This window comes from Botryllus schlosseri, chromosome 7 (assembly GCF_051294905.1).
Source record: "Botryllus schlosseri isolate E-star chromosome 7, Bs_hap1, whole genome shotgun sequence".
In the NCBI taxonomy this organism is placed as follows: domain Eukaryota; kingdom Metazoa; phylum Chordata; class Ascidiacea; order Stolidobranchia; family Styelidae; genus Botryllus; species Botryllus schlosseri.
In genome coordinates this window covers 13,283,078-13,303,029 of record NC_137242.1, presented here as the reverse complement: position 1 = coordinate 13,303,029, position 19,952 = coordinate 13,283,078, and the positions used below count along the sequence as shown (strand labels likewise).

Sequence of the window (19,952 nt, the reverse complement as noted above, 5' to 3'; positions counted from 1 at the left end):
ACTGCATAGTATCCAGCGTAGTTTGGACATGATATCCAGCATTGTGCTTACTTTACACCTCTTTTCTGCAGCATCATTAAGGACTTTGACAACACTTACATGTGAATTCAATTTGCTGTAAGTATAACTGCCAAGCACAACCGGCTGATTCAGTCAATCCCTAGAGCATTCAAAATATCAACTATATACTACAACTTGAGTCCAATAAGCTCACACAAAGTATAGTGTCATGGTCAAGCTTTATATTTGTATTCACTGATGATGGATCCCTTCTGAAACGGGGAATTCGTTCACTACTTGCATAAGCGTCTTTGCTTTCCCTCGATGAAAACACGGCATGTAGGCTATAGCCGTTTCCTTCACAGCAAAGCAGTCATGCTGTAGAAGTTTATGTGAAGCAGCTGTTGATTGTTCATCATGTATTTCGTACCTTAACATGTCCTGAATTAATATTAAATCATCATCTGCCAACCTACCAACAACGCGATTTCAGAATCCCCACCGGTAGCAGACTCCTTGAGCACATAATCAGCAAGTTGTTGCTGTGGTGATCATTGAAGCATAGCCAATTAGCCAATCAGGAGCCGTGGTTATTTGATTACTAGTCTTCTCGCCGTTCTATGGTCGGTGGCACGCCCATTCTTGGGCAGCTACTTTAAAACGCTTTGGCCGAAATCTTAACGGCTTTCCCATGAGCTTCTTTTGGGCTCATTGTTATTTTTTATCAATAATCTATGGAATGAGACACAATCACGGGTATTTTTAAGATTTTCCAAATTTTGGACAACCCTAATATTTATATTGAAATAAACCCGAATATTTTCGGCTGACACTCGTCAGGGGTAATCGTCAGCAACTAGTAGAGAATTCAAAAGAACATCGTATATCAAGAATCGTATCACAAAATATGACGTCACCAGCATGAAGTCGAATACGAGAGCGTTCAGTACTATTTTTAGGTGATACACGAACTCTTTTTGTTGAGGCACCCTTGGCTGATATATTTTGATAAAAGCCGACTCCAATAAAGTCACACAAATGAAAGAGTGAACGACTCTTTCCGAGTCATCTGTCGTCTCGATAAGTTTTCGCACAGGCGGGATTATCCAACGAGTGTTTGCCAATTGCAGAATGTATGGCCTTTGATTGTTCCGCATCAATCTTGAGCGGATGAGTTAAGGGTGAGCTTTTCACCGAGCGTGTTCTAATGAATCTAGGGACATGCTGATTTATGCGTTCCTGCAAGCGCTTTAACGTTCTTAATCCCACGTTTTTTGTAGACAATTCAACAATTTACTGGGGTTGACGGTAAAATTTGAAATTTTTCCTAATATTTTTTATAATAAATTCACAATTTTCAACGCCGACATGTAGATAGGTTTAGCTTTAGTGAAGTCGAATTTCTATTTGCGTTCCATACAAGGGTTTGTCTGAGTGGGAGCAACATTTTTAGCTTACTGTATCGGATAGAAATATGTAGGCTACTATAGTCAGATCTCAAGTTTACCGAACTACGACCTGACATATTGATCTCGCCTTCCGTCACATGCCACCTCTTATTGTCGCTTTGTCTTTTTGTATTGTTTTCTTCAACTCTTCATTCAGTGTGCATGCCTCCTCTTTACATCCCCTCAGCCCGGGTGGGTGCCTGATTTTAAAGACTACTCCAAGTCGTTTCGACACCTTCTATCTTTTCATTGTATATCGCAGTCTTGTGTTGTTGTGAATTGATTCAAGAGAAAATGTCGCGATATCACAATCCTTGGGGGATTAAAATACTACATTGATGGGGCTCCAACTCGAAACTTATTTTCACTGTGTCCTGTACCTATTTTTCATTCAGTCTGTTCAATTCAATTACAGTCAATTGATTCGCTTCGCTTATTGAATTGAAATCTTTAGATCCGAATCGTTCATAAGCCCCACTTTTCAAAAATACCGGAATCTTACCGAATCATCGAGCGAGAGTGTAATGGTGATGCGTCCGAATTCTTGAATGGTAGGTCGTGGGTTTTCAATCCTCACTGCCGGGTCAGACCAATCAATCAATGATCGTCAGATTATATTTTCATCTGAACAAGACACAAATGCGACGTAATGAACAGATAGGAGGATGCCGAACGAACAGTTGTGGTCTCTTGAACTGGCATCCACCTCGGCCAAGTGCCCGATGTCACAGTTCCTTTTTCGATGTTAGTCTCTATTCCGCGGCTCTTTCTTATAACTTGTCTCTGTCTGTGCAACACCACTCTACCAGTCTAGTACAAAATTCGATCAGTTTTATTGGTGTCAATGTTTGGAATAAGCTGCCACCTAATCTCCGCAATTTAGACTCTTGTGCTTTCAAAAAACAATGTTTTCATTCTCTTATCTCTAACTACCACTGAATTGTATTTGCATTGTATTTCAAATTGGTCCATGATACTGTGTCTTATTTTCCTTTCGTTCGTTAGTTTATTTTAATTTCATTTTTTATTCATTAGTTATCGACTGTGAAAATTGCTCCTGTCCCGGGTGGCTCGGCTCTGAAGACTATGTCATATCGAGCCTCCCGTCTACCTTGCATGTCACATTTCACTATTACATTTGTATAGTGTTATGTTGATATGTAACGTATACGAATAAAGATTCTCTCTCTCTCTTGCTCTTTCCATTCTTTGAGGGTGCGCTCTTTTATTGTTTTTTTGGCTGTTTTGTCGCCGTAAGAACAGCCCACAATAACCTCCGACGCGAAATCGAATAACCCGGGCCGCCGTCTCAACTCCGTCATCAATGCATCCCGATGTTACCGGCGAAAATAAATTTATACTATTTGTATACTATCTTCTTTTACTTTTCATTCAGCGTGTATGCCTCCTCTTTACATCGCCTTGGCCAAGGTGGGTGTCTGATTTCAAAGAATACTCCAAGTCGTTTCGGCACCTTCCTATCTTTTCATTGTATCGCAATTTTTGTGATGTATTGAACTGATAAAAATTACTAATAAACCGAACCAAGACGAATCTCACTCTCTCCACAAGCTTTTTGGAATCAGTGTAGCGTGTCATCGAAAATTGCTATAGCGATGTAGCGATGGTGCATTCCTACAACAAATATTCACGAATGTAATCGTCCGCTTTTGATATATCGCCAGTATAGGTAGATTCGGCGCGTGTCCATGTTGAACAGAAAACTATGCTTGTTTAATGAATAAGTTGAGCGAAAACTACACTAATCCATGATACCGCCATACCGGTATAATTTGTACCCACCAGAATTTTCAGAATCTGAGTGGAAGTGTCTGATCTGAAAGGCTGCTCCAAGTTGTTTCGACACCTTCCTATCTTTTCATTGTATCGCAGTCTTGTGGCATTTTGAAATGATGAAAATATTAATATAAAACTGATGAATAAAATTATTTATCCGTGTACTTGTACATTGAACTAACTGCCACTTTTCTGCCTTAAATTAGGTGGAAAACACATGATTAAAAACGATCCACTATTACAGCATCCCGGCACCAGTATTCAAGCATATTGTATAGCTAATCATAAAGGACCAGGGTTCTAGACTCAATACGGTAGCAACTGCTTTGGAGATGTTTGCCTATCTGAGCAAAAAGATCTCTGTTCCAAAAGATGCGGCAGTTCACTGTACATCATGGAATAAAACACAAGGATATATCGCCTGTGGCGGAGGAGGTGGACTGTTAAAAGTGCTTAAACTCGACACAGAAGTACCATCAGATCCATGGATCAAAGGACTGGCTGCTCCTAGCAATTTAGGTATGAACCAAACACTCGAAGGGCATAACGGTGATATCAAAGTGTCGACGTGGAATGAACAACATCAAAAATTGACGACAAGCGACGAGAAAGGTTTAATCATTGTATGGATGATGTACAAAGGCAACTGGTTCGAAGAGATGATAAATAATCGTAACAAATCCGTGGTACGTTCCATGAAGTGGAACACAGAAGGCGATAAAATATGTATCGCATATGAAGATGGTGCTGTGATTGTAGGCTCTGTTGATGGTAATCGCATATGGGGAAAGGAGTACAAAAACATGCAACTCTCTCAAGTTGCGTGGTCCCCTGATGGTAAATTACTCCTATTTGGAACTACAAATGGTGAGGTTAGCCTTTTCGACAATTTCGGAAACTATATCAACAAACTAGAACTTCGATGTCTCGTTAATGCAACTGGTGCCGTAAGTTTATGCGGGATTTCTTGGTACAATGGAAAATTTGGTTACATAGAGCCGAATTGCCCGTGTCTGGCGATCTGCTTTGATAACGGCAGATGCCAAATTATGCGTCACGAGGCGGATCGTGACCCGGTGTTGATCGATACGGAAATGAATGCAAAAGACATTCAATGGAACGAGAACGGTTCTGTTCTAGCTATAGCTGGATCGCAATTTAACGGACAAACTGACAAAAGTATCAATCTCGTACAGTTTTTCAGCGCCTATGGTGAGGCACTCTTCACCCTGAAGGTACCAGGAAAAAGTGTGAGCGCGCTGAGTTGGGAAAGTGGCAGTCTGCGAGTTGCGATTGGCGTCGATTCCTGTCTGTATTTCGCAAATATCCGTCCTGATTACAAGTGGGGATATCTCTCTGACACTCTCGTTTACGCGTTCCAGAAAACAGACCGTCCTGATCACTGTTTGATATTCTGGGAGCCGACGCGCGACGAAAAAAATGTGAAATATGTGAAAAACTTGAAGGCCATCTGTTCCGGGGGTGATCACTGCTGTCTGTTAACAAAGTCCGAAGATGACGGAGGACAAAACGTTCTAGTGCTTTGTAACGCAATAGGGACACCCATGGATTCCCGGTTCGTTGACTTCGAACCGTTGTACCTTTGCATGACAGCAACGCATATCGTGGCCGCGTCCCACAACGTCATTTTTGTGTGGCAGTACACGTCGACTAGCTCAGTTCTTTCCTCGGACGTGGCAAGGGTGATGCCGCAACTCAGCACGAAAAAAGATAAAAAAGAGAAATTGTTTCACGTAGACGATGAAAGCCCAGAAAGGAGCCACAATGAAGGGCCGTCTTCGAAGATATTGTCTGCACCGACCCAAGATCCAATCAGTTGCGTTTGTGCGTCTGACAAAATCATTGTTGTCGCCCGGCAATCCGGTACCTTACACCGTTACACCTTTCCGTCGATGGAGTTAACCAATCGATATGCCGTCAATTCGGAACCGCGCAAGCTGGCGTTAAACTGTAACTCGTCTCGACTAGCTCTAATAAACACCGCTGGAATACTGAATTTCTTTGACCTCGACGCTAGAGTCACTGATGAAAATGGCCAGGAAGTAATCGGCGAGCTGTTACGATTTGAGAGGAAGGACACTTGGAACATGAAATTCGCGAGCGACAACCCGGAATTATTCGCCGTGATGGAAAAGACTAGGATGTACATTTTTCGCAACCTCGACCCCGAGGAACCAATCCAATGCTCTGGATACCTCTGCAAATTCGATGACTTGGAAGTCACCACCGTTTTGTTGGACGAAATTATGGCGGACCCGGAGAAACCTAGTCGGGAAAACTTCATTGAATTAGAAATCAAATCGTTGCGAGATACTAGAAAACTGGTGCTCACAGTAGGTATGAAAGACGCGGCGCAGTTTGTCGACGACAACCCACATCCGAGGCTGTGGCAGCTGCTTGCGAAAGCCGCGTTGGACCGGCTTGAACTTCCGGTCGCGGAACACGCCTTCGTGCGTTGCAAAGATTATCAAGGCATCACCTTGGTGAAGCGGTTGGCACAGCTGCAAAACGAACGGATGAAATCAGCCGAGATAGCTGCATATTTTCATCGGTTCGAGGAGGCTGAGAATATCTACCTGGATATGGACAGGCGCGATTTGGCGATTGATATGAGAATGAAATTGGGCGATTGGTTTCGAGTCGTGCAGCTGCTGCAGTCTGGTTCCGGGGGTGCTGACGACAAGAAGTTAATGCAAGCGTGGGACGCGATCGGGCATTATTTCGTAGACAGGCTAAAATACGAGAAAGCGGTCACCTATTTCAAGCAAAGCAACAATCACGAACAACTCCTCGAGTGCTACTACATGATGGAGAATTACGACGCGTTGGCTCAGCTCGCAGACACTTTGCCGGAAAATAATTTCCTGCTACCGAAAATCGCCGAGATCTTCAAAATGGTAGGTATGTGCGAACAAGCGGTTCAGGCCTACGTGAAATGCAACATGATCAACCAAGCCGTCGACACTTGTGTGTATTTAAATCAGTGGAGTCAAGCGGTTGATCTCACGAATAATCACCGTGGCAAAGACATTGACGAACTGCTAGCGAAGTACGCCAAGCACTTGTTGGAAAAGAACAACATGTTACAAGCAATTGAGCTGTACAGAAAGGCAAATCGATTCACGTCGGCAGCGAAGCTTGTGTTTGATATCGCCAAGAGAGAAACGGAAGCACAAGCAACACCAATGCAGCTCAAGAAGATTTACGTTCTAGCCGGATTACTGACCGAAGAATACCACGCGTCCAACAAAGCGAAAGTAACAGGTACGAGACTGATGGGGCTGGCTGAGAGCACAGCGACTGATGAGGATGTGATATTCAAATCTTGGAGAGGTGCTGAAGCGTATCATTTCTACCTCCTGGCGCAGAGGCAGTTATACGACGGATATGTAGATGCAGCAATGTGTACTGCGATGGTTCTGAGCGATTATGAAGATGTTATAGAACCCGTGAAAATATACAGCGTAGTGGCATTGTCGGCTGCCGTAAATCACGCATTTTCAGTGTGTTCCTGGGCTCTGATGAGACTCGAGTCGATCGATGACTTATCTGACGATACGAAGAAATCTTATCAGAATTTGGCGATGACAATATTTTCAAGGCACCAGCCGGTAGACGAGCGGGCAAGGCATTTCCCAGACCCACGAAAAAAGAAGTTACCCATTTGCGTGGTCACTGGGCGACCTATTACAGAACTGCAATACTGGACTTGCACGAGATGTAAGCATCCAGCGTACGATGTCGAAATCAGAGATAAAATAGTCTGCCCGCTGTGTCATCATAAAATATAATTTGTGTTGTTGTAACTGGCTCATTTTTTGTAGTCTAAGTCAATATTTTATGTGTGACTTGTCTTGTGTTAGATATCTTTTCATGTCAGTATATTTTGGTTCCTTATCAGCTGCTGAGTGATTCAACTAGTAGTACTGCTTAGAACTTGTTTTAGAAAAGTATATTTTCGATTAATAAAGTATTATTGTTGCATATCTCTGCAGGTCATATTCATTCCACATCTTGATGTCATGACTCATGAGGCAGTACTTTTGAAAGATGTCCCAGCGGTTCTGGAGAGCACTTGCTATTTCTGGCTACAATCACATAATCCTGTTTGTGCTCGGGACAATGTTCAAGAGTGCAAATAATATTCAAATAGTGCGTGAGTAAAGATAAATATCATGATTTTGGCTCCTCCGACTGAGCGATACCAGTCCACGAGATTGATAAATAATCTACATCACCATCGTCATTCTTACTACAAATCAACAATGTTTTTCTCACAGTGTTAGCAAGCCTGCCATACCGTGAATATTCGAGCCCTGATATCTTTTTGTTTTGCGGGACACATACCGCTATGTAAAAAGAATGATAGGCCACCGGATCCCCGGGGTATACTAAAAAATCACCGCCAAACTTGCAAGCGTTCGTCATATAGAACCCTTGGTGATGCAAGTCACAAAACACATCATACATCAACTGCTCCATTTCTCCAAACTCGAAACTGTAGTCCGTAAGACCTGGTAACTCATCGTAAGAGCTTGACGTTAATGGCATTTCCAGCCATTGGTGTTCTTCCAGTCTGGAAAATGTTTTGTTGATCTCGACTTCCTTGAAGGTGTCGAATTTCACAGAACCAACTTGATCACCTGTTCTTTCTACTCTTTGTTTGTGCTTTTCTGCCATGCCTCGGATTATTGTGGGAGCAAGATTGTCCAATTCAGTTGCTTTTTGTTCTTTGAGTATTGTATTCTGTGCAGTTGTTTGAAACATCCTTGATAACTTAAGTTCCTGCTTTCTACTGGGAGTAAAATTATTTTTGTCTATCTCATTACCATCTTTCAACGATACGAATCCCCGCTCATGCAAATAGGCAGCTTCAACTTTACTGAGTCGAAGTGGGAGGGAACCTTGTATAACTTGACGAGGTTTCCAAGGCAAACTTCCAATGCAATTTCCTATTATGTGGTGCTCTTGACGAAGCTTTAATACATCATCCGCGTTCCATATGAGGAACTGTCCATTGCATATAAAAATAGTCATCTTGTAATTGCAATTTTCCACATCCACCTCAGCACTACTTATTGCAGCTTGCTCTTGAAGCATTTTGATTGATTCACCACAACCAACCAACCAGATTGGACCAAAAACTTGTCTTATGGGTATGGAAATCACTTCAGGCAATATGAAAATTTTATCATCAGGTATTCTCGTATTCAACTGAATCAGGTTTACTGAGGAGTCGCAGGTTGCATTCTGTCAATACTGCAAGAAACGATTAATTCGACTGAAGTTTACTGGTACCAATCGTACCATATGTGAGAGAAACGTAAACCATATGTGGTAGTTGATTTATTTCTTCCTTACACTGCACTAGACAGGGATATGTAGAACAGAACTCTAGCTGTGTCTGCTCACTACACATGCAAAAAAAACAGAAGGCGAGTCAGCTGATGAGACAAGCAAACACGATGGAAACGCATGGAGTTGCTGATTTTACGTAAACTTTGTGATTACCAAGAACTTTGCCTCTGTGGTATTTCAATGTTCTTTATATCTCGCAATCTTTTTCATCATTCGTAATGGTCATCAAACTTGGAACTTCAAGCTGTGCTATGTTCAACCTTATGGTTCAACAAGCAGCAATTAGAATGTGTCGAAGCGGAACAGCACCTATGTTCTCTTTTTTTTACTATCTCTATCATCTGCGCGCGCATGCGCAGTGACGTTTATTAAATATTTTTGACCCCAGTTGCTGCGTTCGACAGTTCAGGGCTTTCGGATTGACTGCGCGTGTCGAGTGTATGCGGCAGCGGTAATCATTCAGAGGCGGAGCATACACAATACCAACTTATAACGGATATAACTTGATCAGTAGAAAACATACTAACCGGTTTAATTTTGTACTTTTCAGATTGTACAAATTTGACTTCGATATCGTTGACAAAATAGTAATCGTATGTTACGGTAGTCTTGGAGATTTTCGTCCAAATCTCACGTAAAAAAGATTAGAATAGTCAGGATTAAAGTGCGATATTTCGAGTGTAGCTAGGGTTTCAGAGTAAGAGTGAATGAACATGAACGAAATTGAGAACTCTTCAGAGAATCCAGAGTGGGAGAAAGCAAGAAAAGCGTTGGAAAAGCTTCAACCTCAACGTAACGCGAGTGGTAGTAAGGTAATTATAATGCATTTTATAACCCTTTCTCGGCACGGGATATATCAATAACCTTGACTTGACTTGAATTGAATTGACCATTAAAATGCTTGCTACATAATAATGAACGAAACTAAACCGAAAAGACATCAATATCTATTGAAGTGTATTTTATGGAAACAACATGCCTTATTATGCCTATGAAGTGTCACTTCTAAAATTCAACCTCGCTTTTCAGTATGGAAATTCACAAACTACAGATGGACACGGTATGTTTTATCAAGGTCAAGGTGGCATGCAGAACTACGGATTTCCCGGACCTTGGGGCCAGCAAAGATTTGGCTTTGGCCGGCCAGGGCCGATGAATGGGTATGGTGGTATGCGTCAGGGATTCCCGGCCATGGGATGGAATCAATACGGTCAAATGCATGGCTTTCCAGGAAGAGGGATGCCGATCAATATGAACAATGTAATGAGTCTTCAAATGAATATGTCAAGTTGTTTGTTTTCATTGACCGGTGACTTTTGATTTAGTCTCAATTCCCACACGCTCCGATGTATACTGGGTTTGGAAATAAGCCTAGTGGAAGTCCGATGCAGATGACAGGTGTGAATAAACCACCTCTTCCACCCGCTGCCGACTCCCCAGCTCCTCCACCGCCTTCGGAATTTGACAGGGACGGACAACGGCCACAAGCGCCGGGAACACAAAGGTCTGGGTTTCCCAGGCCCAGGCTGCCAGGTAACTATGAACTCTTAATCGGAGGCGGTCAGTGTAAAAGAACTTCTTTTTGGAATACTCAAGTAGGTTAATTGCTTACTTGCACTGCTTAAACTTGAGTTGGATTTTTACTATAGGCCTACTTCCACTTCTCAAGCAGTTTATGGCAAAAGTTCTTACTTTTTACACTTTAAATTTTATAATGTAGAAAGTAGATTTGTAATTTTTATTGTCATATAACTGGGCAGAAGAGCCGCTGTATCACATTGACAGAATATATATTTTCGAAAAGTGTGCCTTTTGTACTGTCGTGGAGTCATGTTCTGAGTAGTTTCCACATGTTCTCGAAATCACTACTACTACTACTTGAGTATTGAGTTGGCTACTTGACCTCCTTCCATTGTGACTGTACCCCACCTGCTATCCCAAAAAACTTTAAAATACGCCCGGATCCACTCCTGTTATGTCATCATACTCAATTATTCCACTATAGCTCATGCATATTCAGTTGCTCAGCTCGCTCGAGATTTCTCTGTGGTGACTAATAGCTTCTATCCTTAGCAGGTTCTATTCGATTCAATCTTGGTCAAGTCAAAGGTGAGTCTGACAAAGCGAAAGAAAACATCTCGGTCGATGGCAATGAACAAAAATCCTGTGTGGATACTCATGATGTCAAACCTACTGCCAATCTAACGCCGCCAGCTCCCGTCACAAAGCCTGCCAATCCGTTTTCTTCCCAGAAACAAGGGACGTGGCCTCCTGCATTAATGTGAGTTGATTGTGTGTGGGTCTTAGAATGATCTTAGCTATTCTTATTGTTGCCTGTGAAGCTCTGAATCTAGCATGGTTAGCTGTATATTACTATTGGCAAATAAATCCCCATAATTTCTCCCTGACTTCTGTTTGAATTAGTGATGTGACTTGATTAGTGATTACTGCAACAAATCCGCATTCAGGGATACAAGATCTGTTAACTGGGATTAGGAATGTCAAATATATCTTTGATCACCTTATGAACGTAATGTTTAACAGTGACTATGAGGACGAAAAGTGTTGAAAAATTTAAAACATCAGGATTATGAAATTTTGCACAATGCCCTTGGCCCATTTTTTCGTTTTTTAATATCGCTCTACTTCAATGCTAAGACTGAGAAGAACTTCATTTCTGTAGGGTGTGAGGTCGTCAATTAATGATGCTGTATTTTTTGGATCAATGTGAAAGTAGTTCCAACGTTGTATGTTGCGTTGAGATGCAGATCATATGGTGCATAGACGTTAGTGTCTTTGTGCTTGGCTGATGACCTCTGTTTCGGCGCAATCGCAAACCTTTGAGTGGTACATTGGAATGTTGCATAAGAAATACACATTATAAGTTTGATGATTAACATGACTCCATCTGTATGAATATCCATACTTATTGCCACATAAGCATGACAATGTATTGGAGTTTGTGGCAATGTGAAGGTTTTTTGGAATGTAATGGGACCTTTAAGATTACACGCTTCAAACTAAAGCCTCTGGCCAATAATAAAGTTTTGTATCACCAAACTCCAATCACATCATCACTATGCAATTGTTCCAATTGAGATGGTGCGGTTGGATTGATTTATGATGATCACGTGTAATTACTACTAATTAGAATCTCGTGTAGAAATTGTTACATTTTGATATCTGCAGAAAATATTGGCGTTGTTGGCCAAAATCAGTCGTCAGCATGACTCTATTACCTAGCTCTGCCTATATGCTTTGGTTAATAGCGAAGTACTACTCAGATTACTGGAGCAGGCTGTTATTTTACACAACACTAGTGCAGGTAGGAGGGTGTTTTACATGTTTGCTTGGACGCTTCATGATCGTCACTGCACATTTGCGCAAGCGATCTGTGGATAATAAGTTCTTGAACACGTTGCCTCAAAGGATCTACCTACTTACTAGAATTCACTTATTGTAGTCTGGCTGTTCTGCTAGAACACACTGCTTCACTCGAATATGCTCGATGGCCACGCTTGTCTATTGTCCATGTGTTGATAACTTCTTCACTAAATGTACTGATGATGCAAACAGGAGCCCACGCCCATCGAATACCTTATGCCTTGTGTCGCAGGGACTACATTCAGCGGGCTTTCCAAGCTTGCACCTCGGAAAGCGACAAGGATAAGACCGAGGCCTATCTGAAGAGCTTGCTTAATGAAAGAATGAAGAACGGCGTCGCGCACACCATCAATTGGAAGGAGGAGCCGCTGCCAATGTGAGTTGCATGCGACGCCCGGGAATTTCATGATTTCGACAACGAATACTTTTTGCAGCGATTTGATACGTCCCAAGCCGGAACTGAAAACCGAATTGCGAGAGAGACTGTCACAAAAGCAAGACCACAAGTTGAACGATAGAAGAAAGTTACAGAGGTAAAATCACACAATGACTGTTTCATGCCATCCTCGATGCGGCCAAACAGGGGTGTGTCCATACGAATAATGGGGGGGGGCTGTATTTTACGGACTGCACTGCATTCAAAGTTGGTACTTCTTCGCTGGCCGCACATTGCGCGCCTATATCATATGGCTGCTTCATAGGACAGAACTTTAAGATTACCTTATCACTACACGCAATGCAAAAATAGGTATGTTTGGACTGGGAGACTTTTTGGGAGCCACTTATCGGGAGTTATAGGCACATTAAAGGGATTCAAACAGATTTGAAAGTAAAACCAAGATAACAAGGTATGATGCAACAATCAGAATTAACGACCAAAATACTCCCATTGCAACAATGGCAACGACAAGCATGAAGCTATATAAGCAAAGATAGTCACACAATAATAGCAAACAAGTCTTCAAGTAATTCTTCCAAGATTAGATGGGCGCTCTGACACTCGCTAATTATTATCAGTACCAGTGCTTCCCAACATTTTTCTGTTCGCTAATCACTTTTAATGCCAGTGTTATTGTGCGACCCACAATGAAATATGCCAGAATGAATGAAAAACAAATTAATGAGGAAAGAAACAATGTATGGTAAACAAAAGCAATTTATATTATTGCGAATGTTAAGCTTGCATATTATATTTTTCATATCAGGTCTAGGCTTGATTGGCTACTCGGGAAAATATACATAAATATATAAAATTGAGGTGAATCTATTTTCGACCAACTGCCACGTGAAGGATCATCAGTATTCCAACAGTTTTGTATTTATTCCCATAAAATTTCTATCTAATCAATTTGAAGATTGCTGACGTTCCATAACAGCCAAAAGCCGCCCTCTGTGACATATTGAGTGGAAAAACTGTAACCTGCAGAAATGCTTCGCTACCCAGTGGTTGGGAAGCATTCATCAATACCGACCCCGAGAACCTGATGTTCAAGTGAAACCTTGTCTTTTCAGGTCGTATAGATCGAAATATTCGCGCTCCTCCAGCAGGTCGCGATCGAGGTCACGGTCGCGTTCCGACTCACCAAAGCGAAGACGTTTCCGTCACAGCAGGTAACGTACTCTGGCTGGAGCGACTGCCTGAGATTCCCAGCTATGTAGCAAAGTCCGTCTTGTTTAGTAGCGAGAGGAGTTCGGGCGACGAAAGCCCCATGTTCACTAGCGCCGGACGTAGGAACAAGAAGAAGACAAGCATGGCAGCCCGTCTTGGCGCAAAACCGATTGGTGCCAGTCCCAAGTCGGCCGTGAAAAACGCAAAAGGGCAGAAGAACAAAAAGAAAAAGGTAATAAAGTTTGACTGACTCTGCGGTTCCAGAGAGTATGATGGTTATTTTTGAGTCGAATGTACATCGTAGCTCATAAATCAACCAACCGCCTTTGAAATTGACATTGTATCATGCATCAGGGTAAGAAAGCCGCCCCGGTCTTCAAGCTGGTCGATCCGAATAAGGATGCGAAAATGGCCGAAAGGGCGAGCCGATTTCATTCGCAGCTGTCGGACAAGAAGGAAAAATTGACCTTCACAATCAATAACTATGATAACGAGGGGTGAGTGTTATTTTGTCTGTCCGAGGGTTTTATGGGAAAAACAACACGGATTTTGAAAAGGAGGAAGTAGTTTTGAGTGGAGTTAGCATCACTTCTATTTAATCAAAATCACATACTCTTCACTTTTGATCGTGTCTAGTAGAAAGTTGTTTCGAAATATGTTTGGCTTATTTATGTGCCATTATTGTAACTGGTCGAAATAGTCCCTGTACCACGATAACTGAATCTGTTTTGAAGACCCTGCAGTTTTAGTAGTGATTTTGCTTTTGTCGTATTCGATTTGTTAAACCATTGAAACTACTTCCGTAATTTTATCGCCTTCATTTTATACTTCTAATAGTAGTTTGACGTATATTGGAAATCATAGTCCTAATTGTAATTGAATAGAATTTATGGCATTGCTTTTCCTTGTGTAGCAACACTGACCACTATGGCCACCTCTGATAATATCAACGAATTCTGTGCGTTTTTACCAGGGACGAGATGGACTGGCAGGGCGCTCAAATCGTGGGCACGTGCCGCGACATTTTCAAGCAGTACCTCCGTCTGACGTCTGCCCCGGACCCGTCCACGGTAAGCCGCAGGCGGTCCGATCTCCACTACGGCGCGGTCAACGTATCTTTTCTTGCAGGTGAGACCGTTGGCGGTGCTGAAGGTTTCGTTGGAGAAGGTGAAGGAGGATTGGATCGAGAAGCAGGACTACCGGTACACTTGCGAGCAGATGAAGAGCATCAGGCAGGACTTGACGGTGAGATTCTACTTTGAATTCTTGGCTTGCAACCGCCAATTATAGAAGGTTGCGCGAATTTGAGAAGTACACCACATGGTGCTGGAGGTGATTTGAATTTGGATATGTATAAACTGGATTTTGAGATTTTGGCCGGATCTCTACTTGAGCACAGACATTGAATTTCTATTAATTTCATTTTTATTGCAAAAGAGTTCACAATTTTGTAGGGGAATTTGAGAGTTACCCCAGGCATCGGAGATGATTTGAGTCTGGAAAACCAGTATTTTGAGTTTTTGGCCGGATTTGGATTTGAGTATTTCTACATTGGATTTGAATCTTGAAGTTGAATTTTCAATTTTAATGTGTTGGAGTACACCGGGGGTTTTCAATTTCAACTCTGCGTGGAACTATGAATTTGCTTTCGCTGAGATAAATGTAAAGCCGACGTGCCTTTTCTGTCGAAGAACAGTTGTCGTCACAAAGCGATGGAGTTTAAAACGACACCACTGACAGTTTCATACAGAGTTGAAAATGCACATCAACCTGGTCCATCTGATCTTACAAAATGCATGCAATGCACGCTCCATGAAGTTTCTTGCAGTAGTAATCATATTTTCAAGAGAAAAAATCTGTAAGACGACATATTAAAAATTGCAGTAACTGCAAACTTTCGAGCGCTGTCGATCGATCGGCACTGGAATTTATGAAGCACTCCTGGTTGTCCCGGAAACAATTGTTGTGTTGTTGCCAGTGAGGCTGATGATAGAATTTAATTTCGTGTTCGCTTCTAGGTTCAAGGAGTGCGAGACGGCTTTACTGTTAAAGTGTACGAAACTCACGCGAGAATTGCTTTGGAGAAGGTAAGTCGTTGCTTGACGTTTTGAGAATCTAAATGCCATTGATGTTTCCCATGTGAATTTCGTCTGGCGATTGCCATGACTAAGTGGAGAAGCCTTTCATTCAAACCCTATCTCCGTTCATGCCTCTAACCGGGTCTCGAATGCCGGCAGGGTGACCACGAGGAATTCAATCAGTGTCAAAGCCAGCTGCGTCAGCTCTACAAGGAAGGTGTTGAATCGAAAAATATCCCGGAATTCTTTGCCTACAGTATTCTGTACTACATCTACACCAAGAACAGTACAGGTAAGAAGCTCGCGCCCGTGTGTTCACGAATTTCTGGCCCTGACATCGATTTCTAACTCTGCCCAGATCTCACCAAAGTCATGGCGTCTTTAACCGGGGAGCTACGAGCGGACGAAAGCGTCCGGCACGCCTTAAAATTACGTGAGGCGTGGACTTCTTCCAATTATAAAAGGTTTTTTCAGCTATACCGGGACTCGCCTCGTATGGCGGGGTATCTTATCGATAAGTTTGCCGAGAGGGAGAGGAAAGAAGCGATAAAGAAAGTCATAAAAGCGTATGTATTTCCAAGTGTTCAGTTTCACGTTGAGGCGTGATTTTATCATACAAGGCGGGCGTGATCGATAGCTTTGTATCTGTAAAAGAAATAAGTGCTTCCAATGGATAATTTACGGTTCTGTGGACGGACGGAATCTATCTGTGTTCGTGGGCTCCGATCAACTTTGCGAACTATCTGCCATGATTGAATATTTCCTCGAGTACGTTTTGTGCTTGTCACAAGCTAGCATTCTGGTCTCTGTTCATTCCTTATGGGAGTTTGCAATCAACTATGAAATTTTTCCTGCTACATGCGACTCACTGATATCATAGGTCAAGCGTTTTCAACCTTGTTTGTTCATGGCCCACTAGTAAAATCATAGCGTTGGGCCCACTAGCATTCAACGAAACCTAACCACCTTCAAATTTGGGAAGCTGATCATGACGGTGACGTTGATGACCTCTGATATAGGGTTGATTTGAAATGATTTGTGATGGTAGCATACTTTATTTCCAAATTTCTTGTAATTTCAAGTAGCTTGGGCAAATTGATCTTCAAATTTACGGTGTCAGAACCGAATGTAACCTTCCCTGTGACTGTAGGCTTGCGTTGCACTCGCCCGATTGCCTGCCCTTGTGTGAAACTAACATTAAAACTTAGCGCTAACGGATAAAATGAATTTTGCCCAACCTAAGCAAAGCTGTGTGTGTGAGTAAGCTATGTTGAAGTGTCGTTTGTAACTGAGAATGCATTAATGACTAACTTTGTGCGCGGAGACTTCTTTTAGCCGGCAAAGGTAAGTAAATGTCAGGTAGAGTATATGATTTTGTGTTTTCGTTTCCGATCTTTGAGATTTTTTTCCTGATATCATCCCCATACTCAACGGTAGTGTTCGAATTCGAACCTCAGAATCAATCGATCTTAATTCACTCCGTTGCAGTTGGAGTATCGACTTGCAATGCATAACATTGTTGTTGATTCCGGACTTACGATAACCGTTTGAAAAAATTGGCATTAGTGTCCGGCCTTAAGTTAACTGTCAGAATTGTTCGACTCCTTGCAATTGCATACCAGTGATCTGCCGATTGATTATTTAATATCGATCAAGTCGATGCATCGGTTTTGTTGCTAGATTCTGTTTCATTTGTTGTAGCACGAGTATTCCTTAGGGCTGGGTAGGCCTACAACGATTCGATTCCGATTTTGTTTGAGTACCAAAATTCTACACCCCTTACAACAAAGAACTATTTTATTGGCAGAAATTACTATCTTCCCACCATTGAATCCTTGAAACTTTGATTGCCCTTTGCTGTAGTATCTAAAACGTGTGACACAAGGCTACGTATGTTTGCTAAGACGTGACGTTTTTAAGTGGAAATCAACCCAGAGCATTATCATGTGATCCGTTAAAATTCGCAAGTAAGAAAACATCCGTTTTGCCAATCTGCAACTGACATTTCCTTTGCGATTGTATGGAAGTCCAATTTGTATACTTTTAAATTGTGCTGTTACTATAGATGTCATGATGAGTGGTACTCGATTCGGGATGGTATTGATTCAGGTACTCAATTTTGCCCACCCCAAGCAATGAGTCTCATGTGGACTATTGATTTTATGCAATTGATATTTATGTAACTTGAAACCTTTGCTGCGCTACTCCTCAAAATTGGAATGTCTGTCTGTTTCGTGTTCGCGGTGCAGAGGTCGGAAAATGTGGCCGGCGCTACTTTGCTCTCTGTTTGATGTTAACGTTTTATCTGTTTGTTTTGCTAGTTTTCGGCCGAGCGTTCCTGTGCCATATGTGTCTCAATTGCTGGCGTTCGCGTCGGACAAGGACTGCGTCAAATTGCTCACGGAAATGGGCGTCACACTAACCTCTGATCGTACCAGTGTCGATTGCAAAGCCAGCCAGGCGATCACGCAAGGCTGAATCCGAGAATAGCAACCAATTAGGCAAAAAGGAGGCGCTCTTAGTCATTCCAAGTTTAAGCCCAGGCGTCCTCACTGGATCCGAGCCATTGTTGCACGCCGGGATGTCACGTATAGAGTCGCACGTCGATAATGATAGCCCGCCGAAGATTCCTTCTTAAAGTGCACTTGCGCATTATCAAGCGTCCCCAACCAAAAAATATCGGGAGTTCCTTATCAAATTCATTATGTTTATTTCGGTGAAAGCTGTAAGTATTATCACCTGTTGAAGAATCACTGACGACGACACCAAGTTTGCGAATGAAAGAAAATAGGAATCCGTTGGACTCGAATATGTTTTTGCCAATCCGATAGCGAGGAGTTACGCGATTCATTCAATTACCAGGTTTTCAGCGCGGCTTGCTTGGAAAAGACGCGCTAGTCAGATGCACTGCACGTGACCAGCTTGATGGATATAGAAGTTCAAACGTCAGGTGTATATGCTGGCATCATGATGGGATGGTGAAGATAGCGCTCTTGCGTTGTGGATGAAATGGTGGTCTTGCTTGCTATATTTAAATATATTTTTGTTTTATTAAACGCCGAGTATTCTGCATGCATTGCGATGTTGAGATTGGATGGGGACTTGTGAAGACATGAATCAGCTTCAATTTGCAGTAGGGGTTGGGTTTTAATCTAGTGCTAGAGAGATAGAAACTATGGTAATGATCGTGATTTATGTAAGAATTGTAACGAAGTCATGAGTTATCGAGTCGCAGGTTATTGCCAGATTTAAACCTATGAAATTTTCGCCGTCAAGCCGAAGCGATGATGTGAGAAGTCGGGTCCAAGTCGAAGCTTTCAGTCACGAATCGTCTGTCGGTTATTTCTTTCATAATCATGTTATGTGGCAGTGCTGCATTAGGCGTATCGTAGACCACCTATATCTGCCGCGTTTGCTAAAGAAGTAGGTAAATCAGAATGAAACTAGTGTGTGATTTTTACTGCACGTTACGGTTACACAGAACCATCCCGTATAAAATTAGCATGGAAAGGACATGTTTGGGTCCTTTACAAGTTAATCTTGGAAATGTCAGGGTTGTAATGACTCGACTCGAGTCACGATTTTCGGATGACTCGACTCGAGTCATTTTCTCAAAATACGGAAATGACTCGACTCGAGTCAATCTGTGTATGGACTCGAGTCATTGCGCATGACTCGAAGCAAGTCATTGACTCGAGATTCAGACGGCCAAGACCGACATTTCATTGTAATTTCGAAGCCAACACATTATTGGGATTTCGTTTGTTGGTACTGGTGCTTGAAAATGCGACCAGAAACTGCTAAAAGTAAGGAAAATTGATATATTATGAATGCGAACCATTCAATATCACCAAACAGAGTTTAAAAAGTGGCTTTAGGAAGACTTTAACTGGAAACTGAGCAGTCAACACAATGACTTGGACTCGGACTCGAGTCATAATACCATGACTCGGACCCGATCGTCTGTTCGCTGACTTGGACTCGGACTTGACTCGGTGGGAATTGAAAATGACTCGACTTGACTCGAGTCAAAAATATAAAAGTGAGATTGACTTGTGACTCGGAGCCTTGTGAGTTGGTTACAACCCTGCAACATGTCGATCCCACAAGGGAGACGCCAGCATCGTGGTAAAAACATGGCGATAGGCTACGCAGACTGACCGGAAGGCGACATGTAGAACATGGCAATGCGTGGAGCAAACTAAGATGGACTATGGAGACGAGGATGACGTCATTCTCAGTATACGGGATCCGATA

The 19,952-nt window shown here is 42.3% G+C and overlaps 4 protein-coding genes across 6 annotated transcripts in view; 2 read left to right on the top strand and 2 right to left on the bottom strand.

The window, feature by feature from the left end:
• The window catches only part of LOC145443775 (E-selectin-like), a 41,053-nt gene extending 38,054 nt beyond the window's left edge, over nt 1-2,999 (bottom strand). The window contains exon 1 of one of the 2 annotated variants that reach the window (XM_080321730.1): nt 1,951-2,999. The gene's annotated coding sequence lies outside the window, so the exon portion shown is untranslated. The remainder of the gene's footprint in view (nt 1-1,950) is intronic. The other variant, XM_080321731.1, reaches the window with a different exon arrangement.
• Nucleotides 3,000-3,116: 117 nt separating this feature from the next.
• On the top strand, nt 3,117-7,250 carry LOC145443774 (WD repeat-containing protein 35-like). The gene has a single exon (XM_080321729.1). The coding sequence runs from the start codon at nt 3,578-3,580 to the stop codon at nt 7,055-7,057; it is 3,480 nt and encodes a 1,159-aa protein (XP_080177855.1). The 5' UTR covers nt 3,117-3,577; the 3' UTR covers nt 7,058-7,250.
• A 139-nt stretch (nt 7,251-7,389) lies between these two features.
• On the bottom strand, nt 7,390-8,493 carry LOC145443776 (tRNA-splicing endonuclease subunit Sen34-like). The gene has a single exon (XM_080321732.1). It carries the CDS (start codon nt 8,364-8,366, stop codon nt 7,440-7,442), a length of 927 nt encoding a protein of 308 aa, XP_080177858.1. The 5' UTR covers nt 8,367-8,493; the 3' UTR covers nt 7,390-7,439.
• A 637-nt stretch (nt 8,494-9,130) lies between these two features.
• On the top strand, nt 9,131-18,765 carry LOC145442414 (leukocyte receptor cluster member 8 homolog). Of its 2 annotated transcripts, none has more exons than XM_080320318.1 (15): nt 9,131-9,436; nt 9,654-9,884; nt 9,950-10,157; nt 10,701-10,905; nt 12,241-12,384; nt 12,443-12,541; nt 13,521-13,619; nt 13,690-13,849; nt 13,972-14,114; nt 14,591-14,687; nt 14,746-14,862; nt 15,636-15,704; nt 15,855-15,987; nt 16,054-16,261; nt 18,017-18,765. In XM_080320318.1, the coding sequence occupies exons 1-15, from the start codon at nt 9,332-9,334 to the stop codon at nt 18,171-18,173; spliced, it is 2,175 nt and encodes a 724-aa protein (XP_080176444.1). In that variant the 5' UTR covers nt 9,131-9,331; the 3' UTR covers nt 18,174-18,765. The 2 variants fall into 2 exon arrangements, with proteins under 2 accessions (XP_080176444.1, XP_080176443.1); XM_080320317.1 differs by having other exon boundaries at nt 9,133-9,436; nt 13,687-13,849.
• The last annotated feature ends 1,187 nt before the right edge of the window (nt 18,766-19,952 follow it).

What these genes read in the sequence shown, in the direction of transcription:
- LOC145443776 (XM_080321732.1), bottom strand. Translation starts at nt 8,366, where the DNA reads ATGCTTCAAGAGCAAGCTGCAATAAGTAGTGCTGAGGTGGATGTGGAA.
- LOC145442414 (XM_080320317.1), top strand. Translation starts at nt 9,332, where the DNA reads ATGAACATGAACGAAATTGAGAACTCTTCAGAGAATCCAGAGTGGGAG. An exon ending in TCCCAGGCCCAGGCTGCCAG is followed by an intron (nt 10,158 to 10,700) that starts GTAACTATGAAC and finishes TATCCTTAGCAG; the next exon opens with GTTCTATTCGATTCAATCTT. An exon ending in AGACGTTTCCGTCACAGCAG is followed by an intron (nt 13,620 to 13,686) that starts GTAACGTACTCT and finishes CGTCTTGTTTAG; the next exon opens with TAGCGAGAGGAGTTCGGGCG.
- LOC145443774 (XM_080321729.1), top strand. Translation starts at nt 3,578, where the DNA reads ATGTTTGCCTATCTGAGCAAAAAGATCTCTGTTCCAAAAGATGCGGCA.